The following is a 13492-nucleotide window of genomic DNA, read 5'->3' on the forward strand; positions in this document are numbered from 1 at the left end:
GTGGAAATTGTCTACAATAGACAAAAAAATACTGGCGTCGTGCCCGGAGAGTACCCTGTCTCACACCCCCAGTTAGCTATGATAGGCTCCAGCACCCTGCGAACCGCGACAGCAGAAGGAACGGGTATAGAAAATGAATGGATGGATAGATGGAGGGTTTCCAAAGAGTTTGTCCTCACCTGGTTCAGGGGTGTAAGAGTCGAGAGTGTTACTCTGCACAGATTATGAAGCCCTCAGTGGCAAATTGTCATTTGTGAATTTGGGAAATACAAAAAAAATTGACTAATGATTGCTCGCTTAATTGATTTAATTGTTTTCAGTCCAGTAGAGATGGTGTTGACATCTGTAAATCTACAGGTTGATCCTAATCTATTTATAAATATTTAATCTTGATGTTAAAATTGCCTTCATTTTATTCCCATTCAGGATAGAGTTCAGGTTGTTGTCAGGAATACAGTCTCACTGTCCCCCTCATCTTCATGAGAGGGTTAACTCATGCACATGCATGTATTCTGAACATAATTCAGTCACTACAGTATATGTACATACTGTATATATAATGCATACAAACTTGGGAGTTTTAAGAAAAGTAGAATGCAAACTTTTTGTTCATCTCTGTCTGGTTTGGATTTGGATTCATCAGTACATTATTAAATTAATGTGATTCTTTAATTTCTTAGAAACCATAAACATTTATTTCTGTAATCCGTTTCTATACTAACACTGATTACATTATCAGAATGGATAAGAGAAGTGTCAGTACCTCTCCTGGCCATAATAGCACTTACTGGGGAGGAAACCTTTATTTACTCTTCCTGAGGGACATTAAAGTGTTTACACTCACCATACTTGTCACTTTATCACATTAAGGAACTTTGATATGAAGAAGTTGAGGCAATGTTTGAATTCAGATATACTAAACCAACTAAACGGTATCTGTTGATTCTACTGTTATTTAAAGCCCATTCTCAGAACAAGGCGTTACTTGATGCCGTGTGTAACTCTGGGGAGTACCTTTACAGGAATCTGGAGGCGCTGGACCCGCTCGCCCCCACGGGGGCCATGCTAACCTGATCCGTGCCCCTTAGGAGAGCATGCATCTTCACATTCAACAGTAAAAGTCATTGTGCAAAGGAATTCCTGAGTCCTGGCACCGTGAAGAGAGGGGTTTTTGTGTCATGTGGGAGGAGGACGCAGTTTGTGAGCAAATGTTTTGGTGTGGCTTTTCTCGCCTTACACAATACTGAAGTCAAGGTCATCAGAAGCTGTTACTGCTGGATTCACAAGCAGTCATCCGTCTTTTCTTCATGGCTGACACGAGGAAGTCACGGCGGTGATGTGCTATAGGTTATTGTGCAGTCACCTTTACCTGTTGTAAATTTCCTGTACAGTATTGGTCACCAAATCATTAACTCACCCTTCCCGTCAGCTTCTTCACCAGTTCTGATCAGATTGTATTACCCATGGTCATCAGGAAATTTACCAAGATGAAAAAGGTTCTCTTGTGTGCTTCATAGTCTTGTGGAGTATGTTTTTTTTAAAATCTTCTTCTTTTGAACCACGTGTATCATTAAGGTACAGAATATTCTAAAATAAACAACACTAAACGGGTCTTTTAAGAAGAAGTCTTTATATATTTTCTAAGTGAAACAAATGGCTATCATACTACACAAATAGAAGCAGATACTGCAAGAGACAGAGACCATCTCAGAGAAATAAGTACAGAACATGAAAATACACGTACCAGTATAGAACTGTAAATTATTGCTTGTTTTGCTACTTTTTCTGGATTCCTACAATACGAGACACAATATTCATACTTCAACATAAACAGTAAAACAGTGACAGTGGTTGACCTTGTCAACAGGTGTTCCCCAGAAACAAGAGAAACATTCAGAGTCCATGTTGAACACAAACACAATGACAGCTGATTTTGATCGAGCATCTTCAGGACTCACTGTTACACATTTTTATTTTCTTTTTCATTACAACATTGCCGAGAAAAGCTGTAACAAACTGCACACTGGGACTGGTCTCAGCAAAAAAACAAACAAAAACAAAACCCAAACACTTGGCATACGTACTGTACATAAATATACATTTTTTATTTAACCGTGTCCAAAATATACCCATGATGACAGAGTAAAAACAAAAACTTCACAAATATCCTCCTCCTGCTCCTTCCAGTTCCATCATTCAAAATGTCTTTTTTTTTTGCTTCTATAATTGTGATAGCTTTACTATCGTGCCAAAAAAACAACTAATGCCTGCCAACAAGGTGACTTTCACAGAGCCGTTGAACTTTCTTAGAATGAGATTAATGTTTCTTGTGGACAAACGCAAAAACGAAAGTCACTGATATTACCCTGCAACGTCATCATGCGTAATTTAAAACCTATAGCCGTACTGCGTGGTCTACATCATTGCAGTAGATCCAAAACAAGGCTTGAAATTCATCCAAGATTCACGCTAGCAAAAAGCAAGCGGAGAGTTTTCCTCACTGCAATATGCTGGTGGAAAGGCTAAGCAGGTGTTCAACTTGAGATAAAAGAACAGAAACAAGAAAGAAACTAAAAAAAACAACGTACTTACTGCTTTGAAAGGATATCTTCTGTGCGGGAAAGATGGACAAAGACAAAACACTGACAGTAAAGTGCTCACATGCAGACGGGCTCGGTTTTTTTTGCAAATTAATGTTGTGATATAGCAAATAGGGTCTTTTTAGACGTCATGCTGCTTATTGACGAATAAGATTTAGACTCAACGCCGACACCCGACAGCTCTGTAGAGAACATTTTTTTTGTCACACTAAAACACTTAAATAAAAATGATATGAAAATGTGGTTAGAATTAACCACAAGAAAACATCATTTAAATGATTCTGTTTTGATTTAAATGAACTTCATATCGCAAACAAAAAAACTTAATAGGCAATAAATAGTACTGCAGATAAATAGGAAAAATATGATTTCCTGCACTGCATTTTACATTTGAGCAAGAAAAATCATTTGATCTTGTCATGACAACATGAGGTGAGTGAATGCTTTGGTTGATATCTCGCTATCTACCTACTTTTCCCTTTTCTCAGCAAAATACTTTCAGGTAAACTATAAAATCTATCAGGACTATTTCCACATATCCTCTGCTCAGCTATTTACAGTGACAAGCTTGCGGCAGTCTTGTACGCGAAACGGTCAAGAGCCCCACGGTCGCTTGGAGATATCAGGAGATACTCAGTGCAAAAACAAGCAGCAGGTTTCCAAAGAAGCCCCGACACACAGAAAGTAGGTTTGATTCAACAATCGAGACGTTAAAGATGTAAATTACGACAGAGTCAGAGAAATGAAATCAACATCTCAAACCCCTGAAAAAAAATGAGGGGGATGAAACTGTCTCTTATCCATCAAATTCAAACAAAAATGACAAATGCAAATTTGCCATCAAGTCGAAGGCTGAACTGTCAGATTTACACAGAAACCATTCAGCCTTTTGTCACAGAGGCAATATGCACGTCAAAAGCGTCACACTATGTCCTTGTCATCACAAACGTCAATTAAAAAAAAAACACTTCAGCTCCTCATCTACTGATGTAACGAAGCATGCAAAGGGTGTCGGGGCATCAAATACATAGTAAGAATATACATCTAATAGTTTAGCAAAAAACGACTCTCCAAATAAAAAAAAAAAGACAAAAGCAAAAACAAGCAAAAAACAAAACAAAACAAAGAAAGTCAAACAACAACCACAACTTTGTTAGTCACAAATGGCGCTTCGTGCTGTGTGATGTTAACGAGGTTCCATTTTCTGGATATATCTTGTTAGTATTTGTGTTTCCTTACGTCTTTTTAGTTATATAGTATATACATGCAGGCAAGAGCAGGAGACATCACACAACCTTGATGCAAGCTGAAGCGACAAACTGGTAGATATCAAAATGGATGAAAAAGAAGAGAAAAATAGATATTTATATATCATCTGAAAACACAATTTTGTATAAAAAAAAAGGAGAAAACCTTTGGAGGCGTCACATGTAACTGAAGATACATGCAACAGTGAGATGAAGGGAAGGTAAGAGCCAATGAGCTAAGGAGCAACCGAGCAGAACGAGCAAAGAGAGCTGAGTGTGTGCACGTGTGTGTGTGTGTGTGTGTGTGTGTGTGTGTGTGTGTGTGTGTGTGTGTGTGTCTGTGTGTTTGAGCATGTGGTATAAGTGACAAGTGCCTGTGTTGGGACGGATTTCTCGACCCCTCTTGCTGAAAACTGAGGGGGTTGGTGGGGTGGAGGCAAAGCATGCCTGTCCCGCCCCACTCTGTCCACAGAATGGGATGAGTGTGTTTGTGATTCTCATCCGTCCCCTTCAAGCCGCCTCATTCCGTCGCCATGCTCCCCACAAATTCCATCTTTGAGCAATGTTTGTTGGTTTTTTTTGCTTTGGAGTTGAACTGAAATGAGGGGCGTCAACAACTCTCTGTGAGTGCAGAGACGAGAGAGAGGGGGCAGGTGTGTTACGGGTTTAAGGAGCGGTCGGGGGGCCGCGCAGGTGTCGGGGGTAGAGGCCTCTCTAGTTAAACACTTTGGGGGGTCCGTCGGGACGTCTGGTCTGGACGATCTGCTGCTTGGGCCGCGCCGCCTCGTCGTCCTCTGTCTCGCTCTCGCACACGTGGACGACGACGCTGGGAGTAGACTCTGTCCCCGCGTGGAGCTCATACTTTTCTCCTGGAAGAGAGGAATATGAGGGAAAGGGGATGAGGAAGGGGGAGGGTTGGAGGTTCAGTTTCCAAATTTGAGCAGTGACACTCAAGACTACCTTTTATACAATAGCATAGTAATTTAATTTGAATTTCTGTACCAAATGTGTACTAAAACCCTGCCTGACATTAGTCACCACCAAAAAAACTAAACAAAAACCAAAGCACATCCAGTTTTAACTGAGATTTGGGTTGTGAGCTACAGATTGGGTGAAGTTAGAAATTACTTTGAGACGGCTTACCGATTGACAGTTTTGATATTTTTAAGTGGACAGCTCTAAAAATATCGAAGAATAACAACAAACCTATCCTTTCTGTGTAATATTTAGAGAAATGATTAAAATTAAACCTAATGAACCTTTCAGTTTGCAACATTTCAGAGGGAGTTAGCGTACTTCTTGCTCCACTCGAACTCTTAATGATAGTTAACATCAAGAGTAATCTCATTCAGTTTAATCTAAGCATTACTGAGCAGCTCCATTTGAAATAATATGATCATTGGTGTATTATTATAACTTGTTTTACATGTACATGTGTAACACATTTAGGATGATTTTACAGTATCTATTCTATGATCTATTCTCGATTGCATTGGAAATCAACAGGCAGGTGAGAAGAAAAGGCTTCAGGTGTCAACATGGAGACTTTCCCTGCAATAGCCATTGGTTGCCAAACTAAGTGAACGCGGATTGAAAACACACGTTCGCAAGATGTTACAACAGTTGCCACGGAGATGAGATCAGACAGCCCACAGACAGGAGGAAATTGGTTTAATGGCTTTTCATTGTGGTGCCAAACAGAGAGATGGCCGCTGAATGGAGTCCTGCTGTTGCTGCAGAGGGCTGACAGAGGGAGTCAGCGCGCTTTGCTGCAGGCCGGAGCTTATCTGATGTTAGATACCAGGATGTGAAAGAACAAGGCCATATCCTTATGCTCCATGCAGCTCATAACAGCAGCCGAACAATACCGGCGTGACTGTGACTCTGGAAAGTTTAATCATGTTTTTGTTTTCACGCGAAGCAGCAATCTTTTCCACTTCATCAGCGTTGAACATACCCACACAAACAGCCGTGGAAAGACACCATGGACATGACACACCTTTTCCTGAGTGGTGACATTTCATAAAGGTTGCTGCAAACTAAAATTTTGCCAACCAGGCAGACAGGAGCGACATTATCTCTTAGCAGAGACATGGACTTGGGGTTCTGGAAAATATTTTAACCCGAGCTGAGCTACTTGCACATTTTCATACACTAAAAACCAGTGGCTAACAGTGCTTCTCAACTGTCTTCTGTGTATGTGTGTGTGTGCGTGTGCTCGGTGAAAAAAACACGACACCTTAACAGAGGAGTAAATAGCCCCTGCACACGCTCTATTAATTACAGTAAATGGTACATTACATTTAATTATACTTTATTCTGTTACGTCAATAAAAAAGCAAATGGTGGTTCCGTCGTGTAATTTCCTGCCGGTCACACCACACCCCCACGCACCTAATCATGCCCTCCTTGGAGGGTGCGCCCCACTATTTGTGAAACACTGAACTACAAAAAGACATCTGTACTGAAACAGATCCGCCTTACAATTCTTTTATCGGTTAATGATGTAGTGTTTATTCGTGATTCATTTTTATGAATTTCAAATGACCCCTTAGCTCACCAGTAACAATGATGATGTGTCAGAGATTGTACCCAAAAATGTTAATAATCTCCACGGGTGCTAAATTTCAGACCGAGATAAACACAATCGGGCTGATTTGCGGCATCATTTGAATCACCGAGTGAAATGACGAATGGATGGAGGAGTGAATCAGCTTTAAAGTTAACGTCAGCTCCTCCTGTACGTGGACGATGTTGTCATTTACTTCAAGGAAGTAATGCATGCATGCATGCAGTGATGATTAAAGGAGCTGTTGAAGTCCCTGCAATACAGTTTGACTCCTCATCAGATGATAAATTGTAGGGTACAGCTTCTTGCTTCCATATTAACTAAAAATGCTAAACAAATTATGAAAAAACTTTATTCTAACTGGACAATCTCTGTCCGGGGGAAGTATTAAGTGAATAGTCAGTTAACATTTTACAAATCAATACATATATTAGCATGAATGCATCTGGGATCAGATAAATTAAACCTGCTTTGCAGATACTGATGAAAAGCCTGCACCCAAGGTCAGAAATTAAACAGTGATATTAAATCCAATTGTAATTGATTCCTAGACTGAGGGTTCAATAACAACACTGGTGAAGGGTGTGAAGTGCAGCTGGGTGACTGACCACAGATGACAGACTCATATCAGACTCAAATCTTCGATATCAGTGCATGTCTGTTCAGATGAAGGTAGGCACTGACCAGGTCCTAACTTAGCTACTGCACACAGCAGGTCGTAGTTGATGACGGGAGTAGCGTCTTCACTCTGGCTCCAGCCCACGGGTGGCGAGGCAGGCGGCGAGATCAGGAACTGTTTGACAGGCTGGGGAGGGGCCAGGTATGACTTGTCTATGTCCTCGTCACCATTCTGCACCTATGAGAAAAAGAAATGACTATTAGTAAAAAGGTTCTCAAGAGAGGAAGTAGGAATGAGCTGGAAGAATCCCGTCTCGCGGTACGCAGGTTCAATACAGCGGATAGTCGACGTGGCTGTCATCTAACTTCATGTCAAAGCAGCTGGACCTTAAGACAGACTGTCCAAGTTTCTTTACTTTTTACTGAAATTAATTCCAACAGGAGACAGAAAAGCAAATTTAATCGGCAGCTTTAGTGTATTACTCTCTTATTGGCTGCTTCACACGAAGAAACGTCTGGCATGTTGAGAGCTGCCAAAGACCTGCAGGACCTGCGCCGTATGTCTGAGCCGCAAAGTCTTTAATCACCTTCCATAAAACTACTAGAAAGTACAGCAGGTGTCATGGCTCGTGATGAATTTATGATCACCAATGATCAAGACATTTAGGTTGCCTGGATTGCGGCACTTTTTATATAGGCATACAATTCTGGCCTTTTTTTCAAATTTCATTTTGGTACATACTGTATGAAGCAGCATGTTGAATATACAGCATATAAGCCAAATAATTTCATCAGAATACCAAAGACATGCTATTGAATCTTCTTTTTTGTACTACAAACTTGATATTCGTCTTTCTTTCCCAGAAGCAACAGACTGAAATCCATCACGCTGCTGCGATGGAAGAGAAATCAAGCGTTTTTGCGTTCAGTCATGTGTTCAGTCATGTGACTGATGAGGTTTGACAGGAGGGTATCTCTCAGAAGAGAACACAAAATAATAGAGAAACTAAAGGGGCTTGAGTCAGTGTGTTGTTTTTCTTCTTGTTATGTGTGTCTAGATTTTAACATGCAACAGTGAACTACAGTTTCCACGTAAATGAGCACAGCTCTTCCCTGCTTGACCTTTCCCCAGACCCAGACTCACTTGAGCAAAGTAGAGTTTGAGCTTCTTGCCGTTGAACTCGGTCTCGTGCAGCTCGATGCGAGCGCGGGCGGCAGCCTCTGGGGTGCTGAAGTTGATCCGGACTCTCCGGAAGCTTTTAAACATCTGGAAAGTTGTCTGTTTATCATAGATCCTAAACAACGCCTCAAACCTTTCCTGTAAGGGGACAAAAACAGACAACAGCGACAAGGTAGATATTTATTTATTTATTTGTGAACAAACCGCAAGGAAAATTTCATCTGGCTTTCAGACTTTTCGGTGAACAAATGAGACCTTTCAGTGTTTAATTTATTCTGTCACACCTCTGACTGAGCATCAGATGTGACCGTAAATGCTCTCCACCCATTTCATTTGCTATTGAGTTAACAGGGAAATTAGATTTTCAACCTCCCTGCAAGTTCTTGCAATCGTTTCTGATGCTGCCTCACGCTCGCTCTTCCCTCACTCTCTCCCGTCTGACTTGCTTTATGCAACTCTCTCATTAATCTGATAACCCCCAGGCGTGCCATACTTCCTCTTTAACTATAACCGCCTCATATATTCCAACATGTCTTGTTTTTTTTCCCCTCACTCACCATGGGCATCAAATTTACCTCCTCAGCTGTGAGCTCAATCAAACAGCTCAGTGGGAGGGCAGAAGGAAAAAGACCGCCAGGAGAGAAGGTTTCTGGGTAATCGCTAGCTCTATAATTTATCTCCTGGCCAACAGACAAAATGAAAACATGACTCTGAAACCAAGACTTCTCTCCAATAATCAAGATTGGTGATGGGTAGAATGTGCCATTACAATGAGAGGCTGTCACGAACAGTTAGAGGCTTGATTCAGTCTGCCTCAAGCGTTGCACATCTTTCCTGATCCTGTTGCCATATTGTTTATTTAGTTTCTGTTCTATTTGTCTTGTAATCGGACCTGCAGCTACAGCACAACAATTTATTTTCTCTTTAATTACACAGTACATCACACAAATGATCACACTGATGCCTTTCTGCGTTCCCTTTATTCAATTTATGTAGCTGATGCCGACACTAAGAGTTGTGTCGGCATCGTCAAGGAATATTTTACATCTCTTTAAGGCAGTGGGAAGTACGAGACTGAAACGCTCCCACAAGCCTTGTTTGGCTGACGCAGCATCTCTCCAGGATGGAAAAGGTGTGTGTGTGTTATCTGGAGGAAGAGAGGCGACAGTGAGATCTGCCTCTGACAGCTTTGTGATGGCAAACAACAGGCATCTGTAAACTCGGCACGCTGGAATCGCCATGATAGTTTGTGAGTCCAAGGGAACATTTTGCAAATCAACGTGTGATTTAGTGACAATCACATGAAGCTGGAACGATTAAGAGTTTGTTTTTTCTTGTACAAAATATTGTTTTTTTCTCCTGGAGCCAGACATTAAACAAAGTTTTTTGAAATAAAAATGGGTCACATACATAAATGTACTACATTTTATTCTAAACTATTAAATGTATTCTTAAAGCATTTCTTTTAAAACATTTAGCCTGTTATTTGTTGAGTTATTAGTTTCTCAGTCACTGATGAGTGTTAGATACCCTACAGCTAAGCACTGGGTACTTGTCAGTCACAGAACTTGCAGCAGAATTCAGGTCACCTTCTGCATCTTTATGAGAAATCACATCATCAACCTGTCTGACACATGCAGAGCTGTTAATTTTTTGAGCAAGCAATGAACCGCAGTGGTGTAAAGTGTTGTGAAACTATTTGCACTGAAAGAAAAAAAGAGTTTTACTCAGATCTGTTTTTCCTCCCGGGTCCTGTGTGCTAAGTGTCATGTTAAGTGCCATTGGTGCAGGATTTATGTATGGCATCTGGTTTGCTATATAAACCGATGGCGAGAATTCATAATGCTCCAGTGGCTTGAAATTACCACGGTAACCAAATCTGATCTGAGCCAGAAACCCAAATTGAACAACGAGGCTCGTGAATGTAGATTTATTTAAACTCTGTAGGTCTAAGGTCATAGCGGCTTTACTGTTACCGGGATGTCACACACACACACACACACACACACACACACACACACACACACACACACACACACACACACACACACACACACACACACACACACACACACACACACACACACACACACACACACACACACACACACACACACACACACACACACACACACACACACACACACACACACACACACACACACACACACACACACACAAACACACACACACACACAGCTAGTACCCCTGCTTAGTGTGCTTGGTCAAGAATGTATGTGGTCTTTATGGTCTGAAAGAAGGAGGAAGAGGTCAGGGTGTTCTGTTTCATTGCGATGGCTCATCTGCCATCGCAATGTTCCCTGTGGTGACCCACCCCCTTTGTTGTCTTTGTGCACGTGTACGTGTGTGTATCTGTGTGGCCACATCTGTGTGTGTGTGTGTGTGTGTGTGTCAAGCATGATGCATTCACCATGCTATAGTGGATTTCAACACAGGTGCTGCGCACACAGAGGACAGGTCTGTGCAGTCGAATAATTAGACTCTAAGCACAAGTGAAGGACAACGATTCACCTGTCAGCATAGATAGTTTATAACTGTACAGACAGACAAGACACAGACACACACAGACACACACACACACACACACACACAGCTTGATCCAGCACCTGCTCTGGCTGCAGTTTGTGAGAGCTGTTGGACAACAGGTGAGAGTTGAGAGAACAGCGTGTTCTTGTTTTTCATTTTCACAAGGCACATGACAAAATTTATTGAGGAAGCTGGGCGAAAATATGATTTATCTCACATACATAACCTTGTGAACTGAAAATAAGAGACCCCCCCCCATCCTCATGATTCCTTCTAATGTCAAAGGTTATGTTTTGTTCAGAGGTTGTTTTTTTTTTAACTTATCGACAGAAATCTGATGTGTCCGTGCGTGGACAGAAGCGAGAGGTGGAGGTGTGGAGTCACTCCTCTCAAATGGCTGACAAGTTAGCTCGATTGAAACAACAAGTGGGGTGTTACAGCTGACCGCATGTTTCTCCGTGTCAACCTTACATAACGGCCAAGGTGAAGCTCAACCGCTTGAAATTCTTTCCTCTACTGTGGTGGATTGTCTGTATCTGTCCCGATGAGGCCCGGCCAGCAGGCTTGATGATAGAAGTAAAAAAATTTCTAGGGCTGTATTTCCTGTTGCAATCGTAGATGTCTGTGTTGAATAAAGTTAACTGGACTTTATTTTAACACAGCTTTGAGATGTTTCACCTCTCATCTAAGAAGCTTCTTCGATTCTCAAAAAGGTTCTTCTGGAAATGAAAAAAGGGCTCAGGAAAAAAAGAGAGCTCCACAGAATAAAAATTCAATGTGGAGTGATGGCAGTGGCTGGAGGACCATCCTTCAGCAGATTGCCTCTTGAGTAATAAGGCAGTTATGTTGCTTTCCTAATGGAAAGGCTGTCGCCGCAGTGGCAACAGGACATGTCTGTCAGAATGACTCATACTCAGTGGCGCAGGGAGGCAGCAAACACAGAGCTGGCCAGTGGTTCTGACACGCATCATTCCAGCAAAATATCACTTATCATAGGAATGAGAGCCTGGGTCATCAGATGAAGTCGACAGGATCTCATTTGAAGTCGCTCGACAGAACAATAACCACCGATCGAATCACGACTGTTTGCTTTGTGCGTCTTCTTCTTACCTAACCAGCCAGTTGGGGGGGGGGGTAGGTGTGGAGCTGTGTCAAATGACCGCACCTTTTAAGTGTTTTCCGATCTTATGCAAAGGAAGGATTGTGTTTCTTCAGTGAAGAGATCAGTAACAATTAGCAGAACATCAGGTCTGTCCGTGCTCTGTCAGGAGGGTAAACACATCGACGGATAAACATGAACTGACGTCAGTCCCACCAGAACATCTGCATGTATTCCGAACGGATTCTCTCAGCACTGTTGCTGTGGTTTTTCAACAGGCTGGGCATTTTTTGTGTGCTTAAATTCTCTATATATAAGCAGGCTCTGTCTGCAGTCACCACATCTAAATTCACCGACTGAGTCACAATGTTCTATTTTGATGTGGGATCTCATTTAAGACAGTACAGTATTTAAATCAGATTGGCACTCGGACGCCAAAATCCACGGCTGTAATCCACAAGCTAGCTCAAGTCTATGTTGAATCATACCATTTGGTATTTTGTATCAGAATGAAAAGATTAACTGTACCTAATTGGGAAGTAAAGAAGGGTTATTCAGCTTTTTTTCCATCTGGCTCATCTCTCCCTGTGACACGTGCGTGGATTTAGCGCAATCTAATCCAGACCCTTGTGCTTGAATGGGATTTGGGTGAAAACCAGCAAACTAGGCCATGAAGCCCCGGGGTGAGTCAGTGACAACGTTGGGCTAAAATTAGATAGTGTTGGAAAAATGTATTTCTTGAAGGCTGTGGACCAATCTGAAGAGCCAAACTAGAACCAGTCCGATGAGGTTGAAGAGGATGGGTAAAGTGAACAGATGATAGAGCTCATACCAGCATGTCTTTTCCAGCATCTTTTTTGCTGTCCAGAAGTAACTTTCCACTATTATCATGTCACATGTCACACATGACAAGAAAATTTGTTATTTTAAAAGGAACTCTAAAAGTTTTAATGACAATGCAGACCTATTAATAATGCACGGTCAAATGTGTAAAGTCACATTAACTGCATTTACAAATTACCAGCTCCATAGGACCAATCACAAGTGTGCGTTTAAAGGATGAAAACTCTTAGATGGCTACAGCGAACACACATTTTAATGTCCTTGTTTAATGATATTTTCCATTTAAACTACATATTTGATGGTCTCATATGTTCACTAACACAGGCTATGAGACCTAATTTACCATTAGGACAACATAATAAAGAAAATCACATCTTGAGTTTATCAAAAACTAGTAAGCTAATTTTTCCTGCAGGAACATTATGTAAAATCTGTAATAGAGTATAATAGAATAATAGAGTATGTGTCTAACATGGTAGCACACTAATAATAGTATGTGCTTTGGCAAGCTTAAGGTTAATATTAGCTTCAGCCTGTGTTTAAACACACATTGAGGAGATGCTAGAATTTCTTCACTGACAACATTTTATTTCTTCCTGGCTTGAGGGGCAATCCATCCAATGGTAAGGATAAAATAAATGGAAAACTTACACATAAGTGCTGATGATGAGGAGGTAAGGTGTCACCACAGACAAGGGAAACCAATGGATAAACTGAGGTTTGGTGTCTGGTGACCCAATGCCCACACGCAAACATGTCTGTCAAAGCAGCTAATAACAGTAGCATATA

At 41.4% G+C, this 13492-nt stretch overlaps 1 protein-coding gene across 2 annotated transcripts in view; it reads right to left on the reverse strand.

The window, feature by feature from the left end:
* Positions 1–1628: 1628 nt before the first annotated feature.
* Positions 1629–13492, reverse strand: part of rcan3 (regulator of calcineurin 3) — a 32082-nt gene continuing 20218 nt past the window's right edge. For both annotated transcript variants that reach the window (XM_068339195.1, XM_068339196.1), the window contains 3 exons: positions 8179–8352; positions 7101–7272; positions 1629–4716 (listed from right to left, as the gene is read on the reverse strand). In XM_068339195.1, coding sequence (XP_068195296.1) covers positions 4562–4716; positions 7101–7272; positions 8179–8352 — 501 coding nt within the window. In that variant the 3' untranslated portion in view covers positions 1629–4561. The remainder of the gene's footprint in view (positions 4717–7100; positions 7273–8178; positions 8353–13492) is intronic.

The sequence above is a fragment of the Antennarius striatus genome, chromosome 17 (genome assembly GCF_040054535.1).
Source record: "Antennarius striatus isolate MH-2024 chromosome 17, ASM4005453v1, whole genome shotgun sequence".
In the NCBI taxonomy this organism is placed as follows: domain Eukaryota; kingdom Metazoa; phylum Chordata; class Actinopteri; order Lophiiformes; family Antennariidae; genus Antennarius; species Antennarius striatus.